This window comes from Scyliorhinus torazame, chromosome 9, assembly GCF_047496885.1.
Source record: "Scyliorhinus torazame isolate Kashiwa2021f chromosome 9, sScyTor2.1, whole genome shotgun sequence".
In the NCBI taxonomy this organism is placed as follows: Eukaryota; Metazoa; Chordata; class Chondrichthyes; order Carcharhiniformes; family Scyliorhinidae; genus Scyliorhinus; species Scyliorhinus torazame.
In genome coordinates, this window is record NC_092715.1 from 146,036,836 (window position 1) to 146,061,743 (window position 24,908).

A 24,908-nucleotide genomic window follows, 5' to 3' on the forward strand; every position below is an offset into this window, starting at 1 on the left:
AGTCTCCTATTTATTGACTACAGCTCCGCCTTCAACACCATACTCCCAGCCAAGCTCAACTGGATCCTCAAACTTCCTGACCCACGGACCACAATCAGTAAGGATAAACAACATCTTCTCCATGATAGTCCTCACCACGGGGGCCCTGTAAGGCTATATACTTAGCCCCCTACTATACTCCCTATACGCACATGGCAAAATTTGGCTCCAACTCCATCGACAGGTTTGCTGGTGACATGACCGTAATGGGCCGGATCTCAAACAATGATGAGTTAGAATGTAGGAGGAAGAAAGAGAACCTCGTGGAATGGTGTAACGACAACAATCTCTCCCTCAATGTCGGCAAAACTAAAGAACTGGTCATTGACTTCAGGGAGCAAGCAAAGTATCATACACACTCCTGTCTGCATCAACGGGGCCTGAGTGGAGAAGGTTGACAGTTTCAAATTCCTAGATGTGCACATCGCCAACAACCTGTCCTGGTCCACCCACGTCAACACAACGACCAAGAAAGCAGAACAGCGCCTATACTTCCTCAGGAAACTAAGGAAATTCGGCATGTCCACATTGACTCTTACCAATTTTTACAAATGCACCACAGAAAGCATCCTATCTGGCTGCATCACAGCCTGGTGTGGCAACTGCTCAGCCCAAGACAGTAAGAAGTTACAGAGAGTAGTGAACACAGCCCAGTCCATCACTCAAACCCTCCTCCCATCCATTGACTCTGTCTACACCTCCCGTTGCCTTGGGAAAGTGGGCAGGATAATCAAAGACCCCTTCCACACAGATTATTCACTCTTCCAACTTCTTCCATCGGGCAGGAGATATAAAAGTCTGAGAACACGCAAAAACAGATTCAAAAACAGCTTCTTCCCCTCTGTTACCAGACTCCTGAATGACCCTCTTATGGACTGATCTCTTCACCCATCTTCTCTACTGGGTAATACTACACTCCTGTATGCTTCACCAATGCCTGTGTCTATATATTTACATTGTGTATTTATGTATACCGTGGGCGGGATTCTCTCAGCCCACGCCGGGCCGGAGAACCGGGGGGTTCCTTTTTGGGCACATCGTGACTCATGAAGGGGCATCTGGTTTCAATGGCTGCCCCACAGCAATGGCACAGCCTACCACAGAGGTCATAACCCCAATCACCAGGAACTGGCTACCTGGCCAGGCATTCCCTGATGCGGGATTTACCCCTCTTTGAGCCATCAAGGTGCACTATATCTGCAGCCTCAGCAATGGCTAGTGGTGCTGCTGAGCTGCCAGACCACTGATTGGACTGACAGTTCTTCGGCACTTGGAATGATGCCTCTCTGGTCGTGCTGCTTACCCAGGCAACGTCACCTCCTGCTTTCAGCCTCAACAGCCTGACTTCTACCATCCCAGTATAATTTATGAGCCCTGGGATTCTGACCAAAAAACATTGTTGGGAGTTATGAATAAATATTCATACACTTACCGGCCTTCACACCATCCGCGCCGGAGCGTGGTCTGGACATCTACCGACCTGTGAAGACAAACCGCAGCCCGACAGTGACCCGGAACGCTCGACCGCGCAGACTCACCTACCGATGCAGGAACCGCAAGCAAGGCAACAAATCCTCCATCCACACACTGACCAGAGTGAATAACCTCCTTGGACACAACTATTCCCTTAACTGTGGTAAACACCACTGGTCACACATTATGTGTATTACGGTACTGCCACTGTACTACAGTTAACACAGTAAATCCCAGCCTGCTGGCTCCTCCAAGCAGGCACTGTATAAAAGTGTAAGTTCTCCTGAGCTGATTCCATTCTGGTTCCAGCTGCAGAAGGCTCAACATCTTGTGCAATAAAGCCTCAATAGTTTCACCATTTTCGTATCGTGGTCATTGATGGTACATCAATTTATTGCACTAGAATTTTAGAGATGAACGTCTTGATCAAGCCTGATCGCCTGGAGCTGAACCCTCACGCGGCCGACGCCACAGCCACCTTCGAGCACTGGCTAGCCTGCTTTGAAGGATACCTCGGAACATCCACAGAAGCCCTCTGAGACCCGCAGAAACTTCAGATCCTCTACTCACGGGTAAGCTCACACGTTTTCCCCCTCATTCAGGACACGTCCCCCTACACGGAAGTGATGGCGCTACTAAAAGGACAGTACATCAGGACTGTGAATCGGGTATTCGCCAGGCACCTCCTGGCCACGAGACGGCAACTCCTGGGGGAGTCTCAGGACGATTTCTTGAGTGCTCTGTGGATACTTGGTAGGAACTGTAATTGCCAGGCGGTGTCGGCAGTCCAACACACAGAACTGCTGATGAGAGACGTCTATGTCACGGGCATTAAGTCTAATTACGTTCGCCAGCGTTTATTGGAAGGGGGTACGCTCGACCTTACAGAGACTGTGCAGCTCGCTAACTCCCTAGAAGTGGCCTTCCACAATCTGGAGTCCTACATCTCCGACCACGCGGCACCCTCATGGGCATCGTGGGCCCCACCATCTTCCGACTCGGGTACACCGCAATCCTGCGCCACGCCGCAGCCAGACAACTCCGGAGGGCCCAAATGCTATTTTTGTGGTCAGAGCTAGCATCCCAGGCAGCGCTGCCCTGTACGAAGCGCGACCTGCAACGGGTGTGACAAGAAGGGCTACTTCGTCTCCGTTTTCCAGGCCCGATCGGTCGCTGCCGTTTCCAGGCCCAGCATCGCTACACCCACCACGTGCGATCCAGGGGCACCGCCATCTTCGTCGCCGTCCGCCACATGCAGCCGGTGGGCACCGCCATCTTGGATGTCATCCGCCATGTGCGCCTCATGGGCGCCGCCATCTTCGGCGCCATCTTGGACCGCGCCTCCAGACTCCTGCTCGCCTGGCAGTTCGCGGGCCGCCGATACCTCCACCACCGCTGATCAGCCCAACAACTCCCAACATCTTCCGCAGCTCGCCTCCATCGCCCTCGATCAGTCTCGACCCCGCAACCTCGCGACCGCTACGATGACTGTAAGGATCAACGGGCATGAGACGACCTGCCTCTTCGACTTTGGGAGCACAGAGAGTTTCATCCACCCTGCTACGGTAAGGCGCTTCTCCCTCCCGGTACTCCCTATCACACAGAAAATCTCCCTAGCCTCCGGATCCCATTCAGTGCAAATCCGGGGGTACTGCGTCGCAACCCTCTCCGTACAGGGCGTAGAGTACAGCAACTTCAGACTCCACGTCCTCCCCCATCTCTGCGCTGCCCTGTTACTAGGTCTCGATTTTCAGTGCCACCTCCAAAGCCTTACCAGCAGGACCACAACGCAAATCTCCAGAGGTTCCTCCATACCGCCAAACTCCTTAACCTCAACTACAATAAGGAGAAATGCGTTTTCCGCACCACCCGCTTAGCCATTCTTGGCTACGTTGTGGAAAATCGAGTCCTAGGGCCCGACCCAACCGCATGCACCCCCTCCTGGAACTCCCCCACCTCCACTGCCCCAACGCCCTGAAATGATGCTTGGGGTTCTTCTCATATTACGTCCAGTGGGTCCCTAATTATGCGGACAAGGCCCGCCCACTCATTAAGTCCACAGTTTTTCCCCTGATGGCTGAGGCCCACTGGGCCTTCAACCACATCAAGGCGGACGTCGCCAAAGCCACAATGCACGCGGTCGACGAAACCCTCCCCTTTCAGGTGGAGAGCGCTGCATTGGACGTGGCCCTGACTGCCACCCTCAACCAGGCGGGCAGACCCGTGGCTTTCTTTTCCTGTACCCTTCATGCCTCCGAAATTCGGCACTCCTCTGTCGAGAAGGAGGCCCAAGCCATTGTGGAAGCTGTGCCACATTGGCGGCATTACCTGGCCGGCAGGAGATTCACTCTCCTCACTGACCAACAGTCGGTTGCCTTCATGTTCAGCAATACACAGCGGGGCAAGATCAAGAACGACAAGATCTTGAGGTGGAGGATCGAGCTCTCCACCTATAACTATGAGATCTTGTATCGCCCGGGGAAGCTCAATGAGCCCCCAGATGCCCTATCCCGCGGTACATGTGCCAACGCACAAGTGGACCGACTCCGGGCTCTCCACAATGACCTCTGCCACCCGGGGGTCACCCAGTTCTTCCATTTTATCAAGGCCCGCAACTTGCCCTACTCCATCGAGGAGGTCAGTACTGTGACCAGGGACTGCCAAATCTGCGCCGAGTGCAAGCCGCACTACTACCGGCCAGACAGAGCGCATCTGGTGAAAGCCTCCATCCCCATTGAGCGCCTCAGCATGGACTTCAAAAGGCCCCTCCCTTCCACTGACCGCAACGTGTACTTTCTCAATATAATTGATGAGTACTTGCCATCCCATGCCCCAACATGATGTCTGCCACGGTCGTCAAGGCCATACACAGCATTTTCACCTTGTTCGGTTTCTCCACCTACATCCATAGCGATCGGGGATCCTCCTTTATGAGTGATGAGCTGCGTCAGTTCCTACTCAGCAAGGGCATCGCCTCGAGCAGGACGACCAGCTACATCCCCCGGGGGAACGGACAGGTGGAGAGGGAGAACGCGACGGTCTGGAAGGCCGTCCTGCTGGCCCTTCGGTCTAGGACTCTCCCGGTCTCCCGCTGGCAGGAGGTCCTCCTCATGCGCTCCACTCCATCCAGTCGCTCCTGTGCACTGCTACTAATGAGACCCCTCAAGAACGTGTGTTTGCCTTCCCTCAGAAGTCCACCTCCGGGGTCTTGCTCCCAACCTGGCTGACAGTTCCTGGGCCCGTCCTCCTCCGGAAGCATGCGAGGAATAACAAATCGGATCCCCTTGTCGAAAAAGTCCACCTCCTCCATGCAAATCCACAATACGCCTACGTGGCACACCATGATGGGTGACAGGACACAGTCTCCCTCCGGGACCTGGCACCCGCTGGGTCCCCACCCACAACCACCACCACCCCCGACCTGGTGCCGCCCCCTCCCCCTCCGGTTGCCTCCCCCGCCCCTGTGCCGTTCACCCTCCCACCAGCGACCCTCACCGCAGCACCCACCCCAGCAGTATCCGTCCCTTCACCGGATCTACTACTGGGTGAAGGAGAGGACAACACGCTCCCGGAGTTGCAGGTATCCACATCGGCGCCCACACCACAACTGTGACTGAGGCGATCGCGGCGGAGGGTCAAAGCCCCCGACAGACTCAATCTGTAAGGTTGTTTTTCACCCCCGCTGGACTTTTTTTTAAACAGGGGGTGAATGTGGTAAACACCACCGGTCACACACTACGTGTATTACAGTACTGCCACTGTACTACAGTTAACACAGTAAATCCCAGCCTGCTGGCTCCTCCCAGCAGGCGATGTATAAAAGTCTATGCTCTCCTGCGCTGCTTCCATTCTGGTTCCAGCTGCAGGAGGCTCAACATCTAGTGCAACAAAGCCTCAATAGTTTCGCCATTTTCGTCTCGTGGTCATTGATGGTACATCACCCACCGTCTCCCAGGCTTGAAAAGAAGCAGTCACTCCAGGAAGCGTGGAAAATGTGGAGGCCTGCAGGTGAGAGTGAAACAACGCGGCCCCAAAGCCCCTCTGCCTAGCTTACTCCCAGTTAATGTCCAATCTCTAGAAAACAAGCTCGATGAACTTAAAGCCAGACTCACTTTTCAAAGAGAACTAAGGGGCTGCTGTGTGCTCTGCTTCGCGGAGACATGGCTCACTCTTGCTTCACCGGACTGTGCCCTACAACCAGAGGGCTTCTCAATCCACCAAATGGATCGTACAGTGGCTTCAGGCAAGGCAAGGGGAGGTGGGGACTGCCTCCGAATCAACACCTCCTGGTGCCTAGATGTAGCAACACTGGCGAGTTTCTGCTCCCCGGACCTAGAATACCTGACGCTAAAATGCCACCCCTACTACCTCCCGCGGGGGTTCAGCTCCGTTATCCTGACGGCAGTTTACATCCCACCCCATGCGAACGTAAAAATCGCACTGGACGAAATATTCACCACCACAAATAGCCTTGGAATGAAACATCCCGAGGCCTTGTTCATTGCGGCAGGGGACTTCAATCAGGCCAAGCTCAAGAGCGTACGACCAAGTTACCACCAACACGTCACCTGTTCCACCAGAGGCCCAAACATCCTGGACCACTGCTACACAAATATCAAACATGCCTACCGCTCTATCGCCCGCCCACACTTTGGCAAATCTGACCACAAGGCTGTGCTCCTGCTCCCGGCTTATAAGCAAAAACTGAAGCGGGAGAATCTGTCAAAGAAAGTTGTACATTGTTGGTCTGAGGAATCGGATGATCTCCTACGGGACTGCTTAGAGTCAGTGGACTGGTCAGTATTTAAAAACTCTGCAACCAGCCTGAACGAGTACGCCACTACAGTAACTGACTTCATTAGTAAGTGTGTAGAAGACTGTGTGCCAAAGAAGCAAATCTGTGTGTTTCCCAACCAGAAACCCTGGCTGAACAGGGATATCCACTGCTTGCTGAAGTCTAGGTCTGAGGCGTTCAAGTCAGGCGACCCTGACCTATACAGGAAAGCCAGATATGATCTAAAGAAATCCATCAAATATGCCCAAAGACAGTACCAGGCCAAGTTCGAGTCCCAGGCTAGCCACACGGACCCCCACCGTCTATGGCAAGGTCTGCAAGACATAACGGGCTACAAGATGAAGGCATGAAAAATCGTCAGCTCTTACGCACCCCTCCCTGATGAGCTCAACGCATTCTATGCACGCTTTGAGCAAGAGATCTGCGAGCCCTCCACCCCAGAAGCCGCGGATGAACTTGTATCTGAGATCACCACTGCAGACGTCAGAGCAGCCTTCTCGAAGGTCAACCCACAGAAAGCCACTGGCCCGGATGGGGTACCCGGATGAGCACTCAGGTCTTGCGCGGATCAGCTGGCGGGGGTATTCGCAGACATCTTCAACCTCTCTTTACGACAATCTGAGGTCCCTATCTGCTTCAAGAAGATGACCATCATCCCTGTACCAAAAAAACGTCAAGCAGCGTGCCTTAATGACTATCGTCTAGTGGCTCTGACATCCATCATCATGAAGTGCTTCGAAAGGTTAGTCATGGCACAAATCAACTCCAGCCTCCCGGATTGCCTTAATCCACTACAGTTCGCCTACCGCTGCAACAGGTCCACAGCAGACGCCATCTCCATGGCCCTGCGCTCTACCCTGGAACACCTAGATAACAAAGACACCTCTGTCAGACTCCAATTTATCGACTACAGCTCAGCCTTCAACACCATCATTCCTATGAAACTCACCTCCAAACTCTGTGACCTTGGCCTCGGCTCCTTCCTCTGCGACTGGATCCTGAACATTCTAACCCACAGGCCACAATCAGTAAAGATAGGCAACAACACCTCCTCCACGATCATTCTCAACACCGGTGCCCCACAAAGCTGTGTCCTCAGTCCCCTGTCATGATATGCAGACATGCACATAATTAGATACAGACAGGCAGCTAATGAATACAGAGAACAGGACATAACCAATCAGCAGGCAGAACACTTGGGAGTGGTTTCCCACTATAAAAGTCATGAGGCACTCACACTCTGCCTCTTTCCACTAGGGACATCTACAGAATGAGTCTGGTGTATATATCACGTAACACCTACAGCACGTGACTAAGAGCTAGTCTGGTTCAGTCAGACAGAGTAATTACACTTAGGTTAGCAGAGAGTCGAACTCACAGAGAACTGTGCTAACTGTGTGACAAGTTCAATAAATCAAATTGAACTAACTTCAAGGTCTGAAGTCTATTTCAGTTATAGCTGCATCCTGTTGCAGCCCGTGTTATCTCAGTGTGCTTAACACGACAAGGTACCAGTAGACTGCTATCCTTAGGTGGTTTACCTCAATCTATTCCGTGACGACCAGCAAATGCATCCCGGCACCATGGAGAAGATCCAGGCTCCTCAACAGCTGCGGACCTCGTGCAATCTCAGTGCCAACTGGCGGACTTTCAAACAAAGGTTTCTGCTGTACATCGAAGCCTCAGACCTTGAGGGTGCGTCTGATACAAGAAAGATCGCGCTTCTCCTCTCAACTGCGGGAGATCAAGCCATCCAAATCTTTAACTCGTTTAACTTCACTGAAGGCCAAGACAAGGTTTCAGACCATCCTGGACAAGTTTGATAGTCATTGTAAAGTGGACACCAATGAAATCTTCGAGCGCTATATATTCAAACAGCGTCTACAAGGTAAAGATGAATCTTTCAACTCCTTCTTAACTAACCTCTGCCTGCTAGCGCTGTCCTGCAACTTTAGTGATATTGCTGACTCCATGATCAGAGACCAAATCGTTTTTGGAGTTCACTCTGATCCTCTGAGAGAGCAGCTTTTAAAAATCAAGCATATGACCCTGCCAGTCGCGACTGAAACATGTACAGTGCATGAGCACGCCAAAAATCGGTATTCTCAATACAGATCGGCTGAATCTGAGAAATCTGCCTCCCACGAGGCAGAGAGTATGCGCAGGTGCGAAAGTCTGCCGACTGCACTGCGCATATGCAACGGCGCACGGAGCGTAATGATGTCATGACGTGCCCGAACTGTGGTACCACCCACTTAAAGAAACACTGCCCTGCAAGAGGCAGGTGTTGTTTAAACTGCGGGAAGCCTGGACACTATGCAGCCTTGTGCAGGCCTGCACCACCAGTCAAGGGCCAGTGCTCCCAATTCCAACGCAGGTGCGTTCGGAGTGTCCAGCAAGGTTTACAGGATTCTGACCCTGGCAGCATTACGGATCCAGAGAACGATTGCCTGGAGTCCCCCTACCATGTGGGCATCATCACCACATGTGAACATGCCTCACCGACATCACCACGGAGCCTGCCCATCCTCACTGTGGATTCTGTGGACGAATGGCATGCGGTGATGCGAGTAAATTAATGCTCTATCCAGTTCAAGCTGGACACAGGTGCTTCTGCCAATCTCCTTTCACAGGCAGATTTCAACCGCATCAAGAAGCCACCCAAGCTCCTTCCAGCAGCCTGCCAGCTCCTGGACTATAACGGTAATGCCATCACAGCACTGGGATCCTGCCATCTGCTTGTCTCCAACAGGAGCATTCACGCAAGGCTAAGGTTCGAAATCATCAAGCCAGACAGGGCCTCCCTGCTCGACGCACATGCATGCAAACATGCATAAACCTTGTGCAGCGGGTCTACACAATGACCTCCCACAACGTGGATCTTCAAGCCGGCATTGACGACATCCTCGCTCAGTGTCCTGATGTGTTTGACGGGATGGGCACTCTGCCTTATCGGTACAAGACCCTGCTGCGGCCTGATGCCACGCCGGGTTCCGGCTCCACTGAAGGAGCGCCTGAAGGCGCAGTTGAAGGATTTCAGGACCAGGGCATCATCTCCAAAGTCACTGAACCTACTGACTGGGTCAGCTTGATGGTATGTGTAAAAAAGCCTTCGGGGGAGCTGCGCATCTGCATTGATCCCAAGCATCTCAACCAGAGTATAATGCAGGAACACTACCCCATCCCGAAGCGGGAGGAACTAACAAGTGAGATGGCACACGTCCGGTTTTTCACAAAGTTAGATGCATCACACAGGTTCTGGCAAATCCAGCTGGATAAGTCCAGCAGAAGGCTCTGCACCTTCAACACACCATTTGGCAGGTACTGCTATAAACGTATGGTGTTCGGCATTGTCTCGGCCTCGGAGATCTTCCATAGAATCATGGAGCAGATGATGGAGGGCATTGAAGGGGTTTGTGTGTATGTGGACGGCGTTATCATATGGTCCACAACCCCCGAAGAGCACATCTCTCGTCTTCAGCAAGTATTCTGCCGTGTCCATGTCAATGGCCTCAAGCTGAACAGGGCCAAGTGTTGCTTTGGCATGTCGACACTGAAGTTCTTGGGTGATCAGACATCACGGCAGGGTGTGCGCTCGGACACAGACAAGGTCAAGGCCATCAAAGCCATGAAGACCCCTGAAGACAAGAAGGTGGTGCTGCGTTTCCTAAGAATGGTGAACTTCTTGGGCAAATTTATCCCAAACCTGGCCTCACACACCACGGCCCTCAGACACCTGGTGAAAAGGTCTACTGCCTTTGAGTGGCAGGCAGCTCATCAAGCAGAGTGGTTGGAGCTGAAAGCCAAGCTCACCACTGAACCTGTATTGGAATTTTTTGACCCTGACAGGGAAACAAAAATCTCAACAAATGCGAGCGATGACGGCATCAGCGCGGTGTTGCTCCAGCGCGATGACGCCTCATCCTGGGCACCGGTTACCTACGTATCATGGGCGATGCACCCACCGAGCAGCGGTACCCCCAAATTGAAAAGGAATGCCTGAGCCTTCTCACTGGAATTCTCAAGTTTCCCGATTATGCCTATAGCCTGCCGACGTTCACCGTCGAGTAGGACCACAGGCCTCTGGTCCACATTATCCACAAGGACCTGAACGACATGATGTCCCGGCTGCAGCGCATCCTCCTCAGACTCAGAAGGTATGACTTTGAACTCATGTACACGCCTGGCAAGGAGCTCATTATTGCGGATGCCTTGTCCCGCTCCATAACCTTGCCTGCTGACCCGCTGGCAGTCATCCAACAGATCGAATCACAGGTGCAGCTGTGGGCCAGCAACCTCCCGGCGTCGGATGAGAAGGTGATCCCCATTCGCGACGAGACAGCCAAAGACCCGCTTCTGCAGCATGTCATGCACCACCTCGCCAATAGCTGGCAAAAAGGGCAGTGCCCTCAATTCTTCAATTTGAAGGACGACCTGACGGTGGTTGATGGTATCCTCCTCAGTATTATACTCCTTGTACACCTATGACTGTGTGGCCAAATTCCCCTCCAACTCGATTTTCAAATTTGCTGATGACACCACCGCAGTGGGTCGGATTTCAAACAATGACGAGACAGAGTACAGGAATGAGATAGAGAATCTGGTGAATTGGTGCGACGACAATAATCTTTCCCTCAATGTCAACAAAACAAAGGGGATTGTCATCGACTTCAGGAAGCGTAATGGAGAACTTGCCCCGTCTACATCAATGGGAACAAAGTAGAAAGGGTCGAGAGCTTCAGGTTTTTAGATGTACAGATCACCAACAGCCTGTCCTGGTCCCCCCATGCCGACACTATAGTTAAGAAAGCCCACCAACGACTCTACTTTCTCAGAAGACAAAGGAAATTTGGCATGTCAGCTACGACCCTCACCAACCTCAACAGATGCACCATAGAAAGCATTCTTCCTGGTTGTATCACAGCTTGGTATAGAGCCAGCTCTGCCCAAGACCGCAGGAAACTACAAAACGTTGTGAATGTAGCCCAGTCCATCACGCAAACCAGCCTCCCATCCATTGACTCTATCCATAATTCCCGCTGCCTCAGAAAGGCAGCCAGCATAATTAAGGACCCCACGCATCCCGGACATACTCTCTTCCACCTTCTTCCGTCAGGAAAAAGATACCAGACTTTTGAATGGACCTACCTCGTATTAAGTTGATCTTTTCTCTACACATTGCTATAACTGCAACATTATATTCTGCAGTCTCTCCTTCCTTCCCTATGTACAGCATGCATTGTTTGTACAGCATGCAAGAAACAATACTTTTCACTGTATACTAATACATGTGACAATAATAAAATCAAAGCAAATCAAAATATGTGCTTTCCAACTGTTTTAGAGGGGATTGTTTGTCGGAATGTGGGGTTGGATTTTACAGGGCGGCAGACTGTTCACATTCTGTCGCCCCATCCACCCTCCCATTCCCCCTTGAAGAAACCAACTGAATAGAAAAATGTCTGCTCCGCAGCAATTACACACTGTAAGCACCAACAACAAGGTGTGTGGGACTGCTACCCCTCATTGGGAGGACGTCCCACCCTCAGGAACTGCTGGACAATTAGGTTGGTGGCAGCCCTTGCAGTCTTAGCAGCACCAGATGTCAGTAGTGGGCACTGCTGGGATTGCAAGCAGCACCAGAGTAAAATGGCATTCGATTCTCAAAGCAGGTAAGTCAGTGGTATTGAGTGGAGAGGGATGGGAAACCTTGGGAGGTGGGTTTGCAATTAAGATGGTGAGGAACAAAGCGGGGCATATAGTTCAGTGGGGTGCCACCGATGCGCAAAGGGTGCCCCACAAAACTGGGGCGTAATTCTCCGACCCCCTGCCAGGTCGTAGAATCGGTGCGGCGCTCGCGAATCGCGCCACGCCGCTCCACGCCGGGACGCAATTCTCCGGCATGGTGCCAGTCGGGGTATGAGCCGACTCTCCGGTCCAGGCCAGCGCGCCGATTCTCCGGCCCGAATGGGCCGTGTGGCCGTCACAACAAATCCGAGTCCTGCCGGCGCCGTTTTAACATCCTCTGAGTCGGCGGGACCACACCACTGAAGGGTCCGGGGGCGGCCTGTGGGGGGGGGGGGGGGGGGGGGGGAGGGGGGAGGGGGGTCCGACCCCTGGGGGGGCCTCCATAGTGGCCTGGCCCGTGACCGGGGCCCACCGATTGGCGGGCCGGCCTCTCTGGCTGGGGGCCTCCTTTCCTCCGCACTGGCTCCTGTAGCCCTGCACCATTTGGCTTTGGGGTCGGCACCGGGAAGAAGGCCACTGCGCATGCGCGGACCCCGTGGCACCGGGTTCACGACAGGATCGGCAGCTGGAGCGGCGTGAGCTTTGAATCCTGAACAAGGGGCTGTTTAGCACAGAGCTAAATCGTTGGCTTTGAAAGCATACCAAGGCAAGCCAGCAGCACGGTTCAATTTCCGTAACAGCCTCCCCGAACAGGCGCCGGAATGTGGCGACTAGGGGCTTTTCACAGTAACTTCATTGAAGCGTACTTGTGACAATAAGCGATTTTCATTTCATTTCATTTCATTTCATTTCTTAGTCTCCTCCTCACCACTCACATTCCCACCAAGTTTTGTGGCATCAGCAAACCGATAAATATTACAACTGATTCCCTCATCCAAATTGTTAATATACATTGTGAATAGCTGGGGCCCCAAGCACTGATCCCTGTGGTACCCCACTAGTCACCCACTTCCAATCCGAAAAAGACCCATTTATTCCTATTCTCTGTTTCTCGTCTACTAACTAATTCTCAATTCATGCCTGAATATTAACCCCCCCAACCCCATGTGCTTTAATTTTGCACACTAACCTCTTTTGTGGGACTTTGTCAAAGGTTTTCTGAAAATCCAAATACATCACATCCACTGGATCTCTCTTATCTATTCTACTCGTTACATCTCAAAACACACCAGTAGGTTTGTCAAACATGATTTCCCTTTCATCGCCCTCTACCAACTCTGTAGAAAAGTCAGTTACAAACAGATGGACTTTTAAAAAGTCTGCCCTGCAAGCTCAACGTGGAACTTTAGCCCTTCATTGGAAGGAAGCCTTGCCCTTTGGTGCTGCCAGTCAAATAGATTGTCCAGCAGCTCCTCCAGTCCCAGAAGCATTAGAACTCAGTTGTGGGCACTGTTGGGACTATACTGGCACTGGACAAAGGCTGGGCTTTTTGAGTGAGGAGTAATTTGGCACCATAGGGAGGGGTGGGGAGAGGGCATGGTCAGCGGGTGGGGGTGGGGGGGTTGCAGGGAGGTACAAACTTGCTGGCTAGATGAGCGGGGGTGTCCATGATGTGTTCTGTGCTTCCTTTCTTCCCACCTTTGGTGAAAATAGCAACATACTCACTCTCGTCAGCCTTCCACTGCCAACTGTATTATGCTCCCTAATTGGCTAGTTAAGGGTCTCAATAAGCCAAACGGCAGGCAGGGCTAGGGGCCACCTTACCCATCCACAGTGGGAGTAGATTGAGGTGGGTGGGAAGCGGTCGGCTTGCTCCTCCACATAATGTGCCCCACTGCCAAAAACAAACTCGGTAGAATCTTTAAAATCCAGTACTGGCGGCGGTACAGTGGTGCTGTGGTTAGCATTGCTGTCTCACGGCGCCGAGGTCCCGGGTTCGATCCCAGCCCCAGATCACATTCTGTGTGGAGCTTGCACATTCTCCCGGTGTCTGCGTGGGTCTCACCCCCACAATCCAAAGATGTGCAGGGTAGGTGGATTGACAACGCTAAATTACCCCAACTTTTTGAAATTCTTTTAAAAAAAAATAAAATCCAATACTGCAGACTGATTAGGCTGAGTTTTACAAGGTCTGAAGTTGTTCAAGTCAGTGTTAGGATCAGAGGGTTGCAAAGTGTCAAGTAGATGGGTTTTGTTAAGCTTATACTGAGCTTTCCTAGAATAAACAAAGTCACAGGGGTCAGAATGGGAGTCGGATGGAGAGCTGAAAAGTTAAGCGACATGGAGGTCAAGGTTGTACAACAGCTTCTGAGTCAATGCAATGTGAAAACTGCATCACAAATACAAAAGACTGCAGTATAATCAGGCCATTAGTGCAACAAAGGCTTAATGCTAACTCACTTTCAAATTCTAAATACAACAAGGTGATTTCATTGTTACAAGCCTTAGGAGAACATTTGCAGGTTCAATGAGCAAATGTAGTGTGGTGTGTTAATGGACCACGAATGTGCCCTGGAAACATCATGAACAACTCTTAATTTAACAGCATAATACAAGATAAAGACGATAAAGCAGCATATGTGTGTAAAATTTTACAACATTTGGTTGCCGCATGCACCTAACAGCATCGACATGACGAGGTCCATGTGTGGCTGGCCATAAAACACAAGGTTCCGGACTTTCAGACCTACATAACTTCTGGCGCCAATGACTGACCTCAGGACATTCTTCTGCTCATTGTATTCATTAGTAAAGTCAAACATTCCTATGTGCCTTAAAGTATAAATTTCAGAATCTTAGCAAAGCATCAGGCGAGAAATGTCCTTCCACAGCAAAATTGCTAAGGCCATTTGCTCATTGCAGAAAGTAAATCAATGGGAGCATGTGTTAGCAAAACTGAAGCCCATGGGATTAAACAAACAGTTGCGGTATGGATGCAAACTTGGCTGACAGAAAGTGGTGGTAATTGGGACCACTACGTTTTGTAATGACTTGGTTAAAGTGCATAATTTCAAAATTTGTGCGTGACACAAAGTGTAGAAACATAAGCAAGTGACGATGATAATAGTAGATGAGGACAATGGGCAGAAACTGGCAGATGAAATTTAATGCAGAAAAGTGTGAATTGATACATTTTGGAATCATACATTAAGCAATATAAGCTAAATGGTAAAATTTAAAAAGTGGTTACAGTAAGAGACAGACCTGAGGGTTTACATACACAAATCATAGATTATCATAGATTATCATAGAATTTACAGTGCAGAAGGAGGCCATTCGGCCCATCGAGTCTGCACCGGCTCTTGGAAAGAGCACCCTACCCAAGGTCAACACCGCCACCCTATCCCCATAACCCAGTAACCCCACCCAACACTAAGGGCAATTTTGGACACGAAGGGCAATTTATCATGGCCAATCCACCTAACCAGCACATCTTTGGAGTGTGGGAGGAAACCGGAGCACCCGGAGGAAACCCACGCACACACGGGGAGGATGTGCAGACTCCGCACAGACAGTGACCCAAGCTGGAATCGAACCTGGGACCCTGGAGCTGTGAAGCAATTGTGCTATCCACAAGGCTACCGTGCTGCCCTACAATCTTTGAAAGTGGTAGGACAAATTGTTAAAAATTCATGTGTGATCCTTGACTTTATGTACGCAAAAGCAAGGAAGTTATCCTAAATCTTTTTAAACTGCTGTTTAGATGTCAGCTGAAGCATTGGCTGGGATTTAACATGGAGGAGATGGCCGCAGCATCAGCTGGAAAGTCAGGAGCCAACCCGCCTCTGGCGGCCTTGGGAACCACAACAGAATTTTATGTTGCTCAGGCAATTAGTTGTCTGGCGTTGTGGTCTCCATCTACCTGAGGCAAGATGTCACACCTCCAAGAGTTGAGGGCTGACAGCCCTTCAGTCCCAGGAGTCACCGGGATCAGTGACCACTGCTGGAACTGCAGTAAGCCGGAGATTTTCGTATTATACTTTCTTGGAAGCGGGCGTTGCCAACTGGACCAGCATGTATTGCCCATCCTTAATTGCCCTTGAGGAGGCTGTTAAGAGTCAACCTCATTGCTGTGGATCTGGAGTCACATGTAGGCCAGACCAGGTAGATTTCCTTTTCTATAGGACATTAGTGAACCAGATGGGTCAGGACCATCGCTGGCAGCTCAGAATTAAGGTAACTGGGGTGAGCTCGCTCGGGTCAGTCAGGTAGCTTCTGACGAGGTAGGTTAGGGGTGGTCAAGAAGCCAGCAGGAGTTCTTCAAGCAAGGGCAGCCTTGCCACTAAGAGTACCTCTCCATGTGCACATTTGCCCTAACATGAAAGGCACCTACAGCCCCCCGAGTCTGCAAGCAAGCTGCCATAACCAGAGGAGTGGAACAAATTGGTAGCTCTTTCAGGAAGCTTGTAAAGGTACGAGGCACTGTTTTAAAATTAGGGATCAACCTTGTGGGACAGGGAAAAGGGCCAAAGTTTTCCAGCCGTTCCTGGCGGCGATCATTCCCAGTGGCGGAGGGTGTGAACAACGGGAAAACCCGTTGATACAGCGGGACCGGAAGATCCCACCGCCAGTCAATGGTGGGCCATTTCACCGCCGCAAATCATGCCACAGAGGCAGTGGAAAATTCCGCCCGAGGAGAAATAATTTCTCTTGGAGGGTTGCGACACTTTGGAACTCTCTGCCTCAGAAGGCAGTGGAAGTGGCATTACTGAATATTTTTGAGGTAGATAGATTCTTGTTGGGCAAGGGAATCAAAGGTTATCTGGGGTAGATGGGGAATGTTGAACTGAATACAAACAGATCAGCCATGATCTTATTGAATGGCGGAGCAGACTTGAGTGGCTGAATGGACTATGTCTGCTCCTATTTTGTATGTCCGTAGGATGGCCCAAATGGCAACTTTTTGTGCCTTGTTTTCCTGTGACTCTATTTAAAAAGATTACCAAGCAACTGAAATGCAATTTTTTCCAATCAGATGAACAGAAGTTTAAAACATACTTAAGTACCTCTGAAAATAGTGTCACCTTAAAATTGTCGGATTAAATTGGCTGCTCTGAAACACAGAACTAAATTAAACTTTTTGAGGTCTTTCATTCTGTGCTATAAAGCAGAATTGGGGGAGAGAAATGTTTCTATTTGTGTTGTTGTAAAAAACATTGGTCATGATGGTGATTACTACCAACTCAGAAACTGTACTCAACCACCATGTTAGCCTTTTCTTAACGGTGTTGAAATCGAAATATATTTGCTGCTTACTGCATGCTTAAGTAAAGGCCAAGAGTCTGAAACAAAGATGATCAAATACTAATATGAGACTGACTGCGCAAGAGTTTCATATGTAATTCTACAACCAGAAGGCTCTTCAATCATAGAGGCTATGGTGGCCTTATTTTATCATCACCCAAATTCCACCTGCACTTTCTCGTAGAAATCGTTAGATAGTTGCGATTCTGATAGGGGGGATACAAGAGCAAAGTTTAGGTTCATGGCTCTTTGCTAATTGTTGTGCCCCAGATTATGACTGAGCTGAGATTAACTAACTCAACACTGAATAGGGAAAAAATCCTGAACCTTCTTCTCTCGGAGGTAAAGTTTTTAATCAATAGACCGTTGGAACAACTGCCACAATTCAAATTGTTCTACACTACTTCTTTTAACTAAAGCATGATTTTGTTAATGTTATATAAAATGATTGATTTCTTCTGAGAAGCTAGAAGACAATGCTCTGGTCCTTGCTCACCTCTCTGGCTTTCTCCACAGCGGTAGTGAAAACGTAGATGATGACAATCCATTCTTGGATACTGGGCAGCGGTTCCATTTTCACCAAAACCATGTAGGTAAACAGCATCAGGAATCCCAAATAAGCTATCTGTGAAGGATAAAAGTGTTGAACGTCAAACATACAGTGCAGCAGGAGGCCATTCGGCCCATTGTGTCTGCACCAACCCACTTAAGCCCTCACTTTCACCCTATCCCCATAACCCAATAACCCATCTGAACCTTTGTGGACACTAAGGGCAATTTATCATGGCCAATCCACCTAACCTGCACATCTTTGGACTGTGGGAGGAAACCGGAGCACCCGGAGGAAACCCACGCAGACACGGGGAGAACGTGCAGACGGCGCACAGACAGTGACCCAGCGGGGAATCGAACCTGGGACCCTGGCGCTGTGAAGCCACAGTGCTAACCACTATGCTACCGTGCTGCCCATTATGCTACCGTGCTGCCCATACCGTGTTGCAGTGGAATGTTAAACAACATCTTATCAAAAAAAAGATTTTTGCCAAGACTTTTATTTGTTTTGGGGCAGAGAGAGAATTGTAAGTTGTTCTTATCATGCCAACTTCAGATAAAAGAGATTGGATGGTGAATTTAGCAACAATTAATTTCTACATCTTGTGTGCTTCTGAGCAAATCAAAGTTTCTGCCAAACATTTTTTTGTGAAGGCCTTTGTGCCGACAGAGTGATAATTAGCTCAAGGTAACCTGGGCTATTGGTTACCATGAGCCCAATATATAGCTCTTCACGGTAACTTCATTGCGATGTTAATGTAAGCCTACTTGTGACAATAAAGATTATTATTATATGTTCCAAAAGGTTCAATTTTCACTTGTTGCAAATCAAAGTTTTGAGTACCATTTACACTGATATTATGAGAAGCGAGAAATTCTCTGGTCAGTGGTCCCATACGACAATCTAGCTTTGCCCCACAAATGCTAATCGAACTCCTGTGAATATCTAGACTTTGCTCCTGGCGTACAGTCAATGCTTACATACAATATGATATCAGGTAAACTAGAGTTCAAGTGCTATGTAAGAAATAAGGGGTTTATTAAAGTGCAGAAATTCAAGAGATAAAATTTCATCTGCTACACTAACCATTACACATTCAGAAAATTCTCTGTTTAGTTAGTTCAAGAACTGTCGTGATATGCAGACATGGACATAATGAGATACAGACAGGAAGCTAATGAACACAGAGAACAGGACAAAACCAATCAGCAGGCAGAACACTTGGGGTTGGTTTCCCACTATAAAAGGCACGAGGCACTCACACTCCGCCTCTTTCCACTGGGGACATCTACAGAGTGAGTCAGGTGTATATATCACCTAACATCTACGTCACGTGGCAAAGAGCTAGTCTGGTTCAGTCAGACAGAGTAATCAAACTTAGGTTAACAGAGAGTCGAACTCACAGAGAATTGTGCTAACTGTGTGACAGGTTCAATAAATCAAATTGAAGTAACTTCAAGGTCTGGAGTATCTTCCAGTTAAATCTGCATCCAGTTGCAGCCCGTGTTATCTCAGTGTGCTTAACACGGCATGGTACCAGAAGACTGCTATCCCTAGGTGGTTTACCTAAATCTGTTCCGTGATGACCAGCAAATGTATCCCGGCACCATGGAGAAGATCCAGGCTCCTCAACAGCTACGGACCTCTGGCAATCTCAGTGCCAACTGGCGGACTTTCAAGCACAGGTTTCTGCTGTACATCGAAGCCTCAGACCTCGAGGGTGCGTCTGATACAAGGTAGATCGCACCTTCTCCTCTCAACCGCGGGGGATCAAGCCATCCAACTTTTCAACTCGTTTAACTTCACCGAAGGCCAGGACAAGACAAAGTTTCTGACCATCCTGGACAAGTTTGATAGTCATTGTGAAATGGACACCAATGAAATCTTCGAGCGCTATATATTCAAACAACGCCTACAAGGTAAAGATGAATCTTTCAACTCCTTCTTAACTAATCTCCATCTACTAGCGCTCTCCTGCAACTTTGGTGATATTGCTGACTCCATGATCAGAGACCAAATCGTTTTTGGAGTTCACTCTGATCCTCTGAGAGAGCAGCTTTTAAAAATTAAGCATATGACCCTGCCAGTCGTGATTGAAACATGTACAGTGCATGAGCACGCAAAAAATCAGTATTCCAAATACAAATCGGCTGAAAATTAGAAACTTGCCTCCCACGAGGCAGAGAGTGTGCAGGCCATCGCCGAGATGCAGCGCCTCAGCATTGATGAAAGCGGCCATTTCCCGCGCTCTTCCCGGAGACCCACACATGCGCGATGCGAATGGGATAACGAAGCAGCAGATCAACACACTGCGCAGGTATGAACGTCTGCCGACCACACTGCGCATGTGCAACGACGCACGGAGTGTCACAACGTCATGACGTCCCCGAACTGCAGCACCGACCACTTAAAGAAACACTGCCCTGTGGGCCTCATTACCACACATGAACATGCCTCACTGACATCATCAGGGAACCTGTCCATCCTCACTGTGGATTCTGCGGACGAACGGCGTGCGGTGATGCAAGTAAATCAATGCTCCATCCAGTTCAAGCTAGACACAGGTGCTTCTGTCAATCTCCTTTCACAGGCAGATTTCAACCGCATCAAGAAGCCACCCAAGCTCCTTCCAGCAGCCTGCCAGCTCCTGGACTATAACGGCAATGCCATCACAGCACTGGGATCCTGCCATCGGGTCGTCTCCAACAGGAGCATTCACGCAAGGCTAAGGTTTGAAATCGTCAAGCCAGACAGGGCCTCCCTGCTCGGTGCACATGCATGCAAGCAGCTAAACCTTGTGCAGCGGGTATACACAATGACATCCCCCAACGTGGATCTTCAAGCCGGCATTGACGACATCCTCGCTCAGTGTCCGGATGTGTTTGACGGGATGGGCACTCTGCCATATCGGTACAAGATCCTGCTACGGCCTGGTGCCACGCCTGTGGTCCACGCACCACGCCGGGTCCCGGCTCCACTGAAGGAGCGCCTGAAGGCACAGCTAAAGGATCTTCAGGACCAGGGCATCATTTCCAAAGTTACAGAACCGACTGACTGGGTCAGCTTGATGATATGTGTAAAAAAGCCTTCGAGGGAGCTGCGCATCTGCATTGATCCCAAGGATCTCAACCAGAATATAATGTGGGAATACTACCCCATCCCGAAGCGGGAGGAACTCACAAGTGAGATGGCACATGCCTGATTTTTCACAAAGTTAGATGCGTCACGTGGATTCTGGCAAATCCAGCTGGATGAGTCCAGCTGAAGGCTCTGCACCTTCAACACACTGTTTGGCAGGTACTGCTATAATTGTGTGCCATTCGGCATTGTCTCGGCCTCAGAGACCTTCCATAGAATCATGGAGCAGATAATGGAGGGCATTGAAGGGGTTTGTGTGTAAGTGGATGGCGTTATCATATGATCCACGACCCCCGAAGAGCACATCTCTCGTCTCCAGCAGGTATTCCGCCGTGTCCATGCCAATGGCATCAAGCTGAACAGGGCCAAGTGTTGCTTTGGCATGTCGACACTTAAGTTCTTAGGTGACCAGATATCTCAGCAGGGTGTGCGCCCAGACACAGACAAGGTCAAGGCCATCAAAGCCATGAAGACAAGAAGGCGGTGCTGCGCTTCCTAGCCATAGTAAACTTTTTGGGCAAGTTTATCTCAAACCTGGCCTCGCACACCACGGCCCTCAGACACCTGGTGGAAAAGTCTACTGCCTTTGTGTGGCAGGCAGCTCATCAAGCAGAGTGGTTGGAGCTGAAAGCCAAGCTCACCACAGCACCTGTATTAGCATTTTTTGACCCTGACAGGGAAACAAAAATCTCGACAGAAGCGAGCCAGGACGGCATCAGCGCGGTGTTGCTCCAGCGTGATGACACCTCATCCTGGGCACCAGTTGCCTACGTATCACGGGCTATGACACCCACCGAGCAGCGGTACCCCCAAATTGAAAAGGAATGCCTGGGCCTTCTCACTGGAATTCTCAAGTTCCACGATTATGTCTACGGCCTGCGGCCGAGACGGACCACAGGCCTCTGGTCCACATTATCCACAAGGACCTGAATGACATGACGCCCCGTCTGCAGCGCATCCTCCTCAGACTCAGAAGGTATGACTTTGAACTCATGTACACGCCTGGCAAGGAGCTCATTATTGCGGATGCCTTGTCCCGCTCCATAACCTTGCCTGCTGACCCGCCGGCATTCATCCAACAGATCGAATCACAGGTGCAGCTGTAGGACAGCAACCTCCCGGCGTTGGATGAAAAGGTGATTGGCATTCGCGACGAGACAGCCAAAGACCCGCTTCTGCAGCGTGTCATGTGCCACCTCGCCAATGGCTGGCAAAAAGGGTAGTGCCCCCAATTCTTCAATGTGAAGGGCGACCTGACGGTGGTTGATGGTATCCTCCTCAAGCTGGACTGCATTGTCATTCCACTCAGTCTCCAGAGCTTGGTGCTCCGGCAAATCCACGAGGGACATCTAGGTGTCAAGAAGTGCAGCCGCAGAGCCAGGCAAACTGTCTACTGGCCTGGGAATAGTCAGGACATCTCGAATATGGTCCTCAACTGTCCGACCTGTCAACGCTTCCAGCCAGCACAGAGCAAGGAGACGCTTCAGCAGCATGAAATCGTGACGTCCCCGTGGTCCAAGGTGGGCATCGACCTCTTTCACGCCAATAGTCGTGATTATGTGTTAATCATTGATTATGTTTCCAACTACCCAGAAGTCGTGAAGCTTTAGGACCTCACATCCAAGACCGTCATCAAGGCCTGTAAGGAGACGTTCTCCAGGCATGGTATCCCACTCACTGTCATGAGTGACAATGACCCGTGCTTCAGCAGCCAAGAGTGGTCAAGATTTGCCCAGTTATATCAGTTTCATCACGTCACTTCCAGCCCACATTACCCGCAGTCCATAGTGAAGCAGCTCATCTGCAAGGCCACGGATTCTGCTTCTGACGTCAACCTTGTGCTGCTTGCGTACAGGGCAACCCCTCTGTCTACCGGCATGTCACCGGCTCAACTCCTGAACAGGGGCCTGCGGACGACTCTTCCAGCCATACACTTGCCTGACCTGGATCACCTCCCGGTGATGCAGAATGTGCAGAAAATCAGGGACCGGTAAAAGCAGGGCTATGATGCTCATGCCACCGATTTGCCTGTGCTATCCCCGGCGGATGCTGTTCAGATCAAGCTACCTGATGGAGGCTGGTCAGCTCCAGCTGTTGTTGTTCGACAGGCTGCTCCTCGATCGTATGTTGTACATATGGCTGATGGTTCTGTTGTGCGGCGAAACAGACGGGCACTGCACACAGTTGTCCGCCCGCAACCACATTCTTTGTTGTTTCCATCTGTTCTTGTGCCATCTCCTGATAACTTGAATCACGAGGCCACCAGTCCAGCTTCAATCCCGCCTATCAAGGCGCCGTCCCCCCCACCACCACCTCTCCAGGGTCGACCAATTTCAGACGCAAGCCCCAGACACTGGACTTATGAACATTTGTTTTATTTGCTAAGTTCTGTTTTCGCACATTAGACACCTGGAGCGAAATTCTCCGGTATCGGCGCGATGTCCGCCGACTGGCGCCCAAAATGGCGCAAATCAGTCGGGCATCGCGCCGCCCCAAAGGTGCGGAATGCTCAGCATCTTTGGGGGCCGAGCACCAACCTTAAGGGGCTAGGCCGGCGCTGGACTAATTTCCGCCCCGCCAGCTGGCGGAAAAGGCCTTTGTTTCCATCTGTTCTTGTGCCATCTCCTGATAACTTGAATCACGAGTCAGACTTCAATCCCGCCTATCAAGGCGCCGTACCCCCCACCACCACCTCTCCAGGGTCGAGATCTCGGTCTCCACCATGGCGGAGGCGGAAGAGACTCCCTCCACTGCGCTGGCGCGGAAATGACATCGCCGGGCGGCGCATGCGCGGGAGCGTCAGCGGCCGCTGACGGCATTCCTGCGCAGGCGCAGTGGAGGGAGTCTCTTCCGCCTCCACCATGGTGGAGACCGTGGCAAAGGCGGAAGGGAAAGAGTGCCCCCACGGCACAGGCCCGCCCGCGGATCGGTGGGCCCCGATCGCGGGCCAGGCCACCGTGGGGGCACCCCCCGGGGCCAGATCGCCCCGCGCCTCCCCCAGGACCCCGGAGCCCGCCCGCGCCGCCTTGTCCCGCAGGTAAGGTAGGTGGTTTACTTTACGCCGGCGGGACAGGCATTTTAGCGGCGGGACTTCGGCCCATTCGGGCCGGAGAATCGCGGGGGGGGGCCCGCCAACCGGCGCGGCGCGATTCCCGCCCCCGCCGAATATCCAGTGGTGGAGAATTCGGCAACCAGCGGGGGCGGGATTCACGCCAGCCCCCGGCGATTCTCCCACCCGGCGGGGGGTCGGAGAATCACGCCCCTGTTTTCACACGTACATATAGAATTTACAGTGCAGAAGGAGGCCATTTGGCCCATCGAGTCTGCACCAGCTCTTGGAAAGAGCACCCTACCCAAGGTCAACACCTCCACCCTATCCCCATAACCCAGTAACCCAACACTAAGGGCAATTTTGGACACTAAGGGCAATTTATCATGGCCAATCCACCTAACCTGCACATCTTTGGACTGTGGGAGGTAACAGGTTTCCCGGAGGAAACCCATGCACACACGGGGAGGATGTGCAGACTCCGCACAGACAGTGACCCAAGCCGGAATCGAACCTGGGACCCTGGAGCTGTGAAGCAATTGTGCTATCCACAATGCTACCGTGCTGCCCTGATATGGCTGATATGTTCCCATCTGCCATTGTATGTAAATAAGTTAGTTTTTCAGCCTACACATGTAAATACTTTCACATATGCTACAGAAAAACATTTCAAAAGGAGAGATGTCATGATATGCAGACATGCACACAATGAGATACAAACAGGCAGTTAATGAACACAGAGAACAGGACATAACCAATCAGCAGGCAGAACACTTGGGGGTGGTTTCCCACTATAAAAGTCACGAGGCACTCACACTCTGCCTCTTTCCACTGGAGATATCTACAGAGTGAGTCAGGTGTATATATCACCTAACACCTACAGCACGTGGCCACGTCTGGTTCAGTCAGACAGAGTAATCACACTTAGG

General features: G+C 50.9%; 1 protein-coding gene across 3 annotated transcripts in view; it reads right to left on the bottom strand.

Annotated features, from left to right (window-relative positions):
- Positions 1–24,908, bottom strand: part of LOC140429507 (transient receptor potential cation channel subfamily M member 6-like) — a 426,501-nt gene that overhangs the window by 145,953 nt on the left and 255,640 nt on the right. For all 3 annotated transcript variants that reach the window (XM_072516596.1, XM_072516595.1, XM_072516594.1), the window contains exon 20: positions 17,736–17,864. In XM_072516596.1, the coding sequence (XP_072372697.1) occupies positions 17,736–17,864 (129 nt within the window). The remainder of the gene's footprint in view (positions 1–17,735; positions 17,865–24,908) is intronic.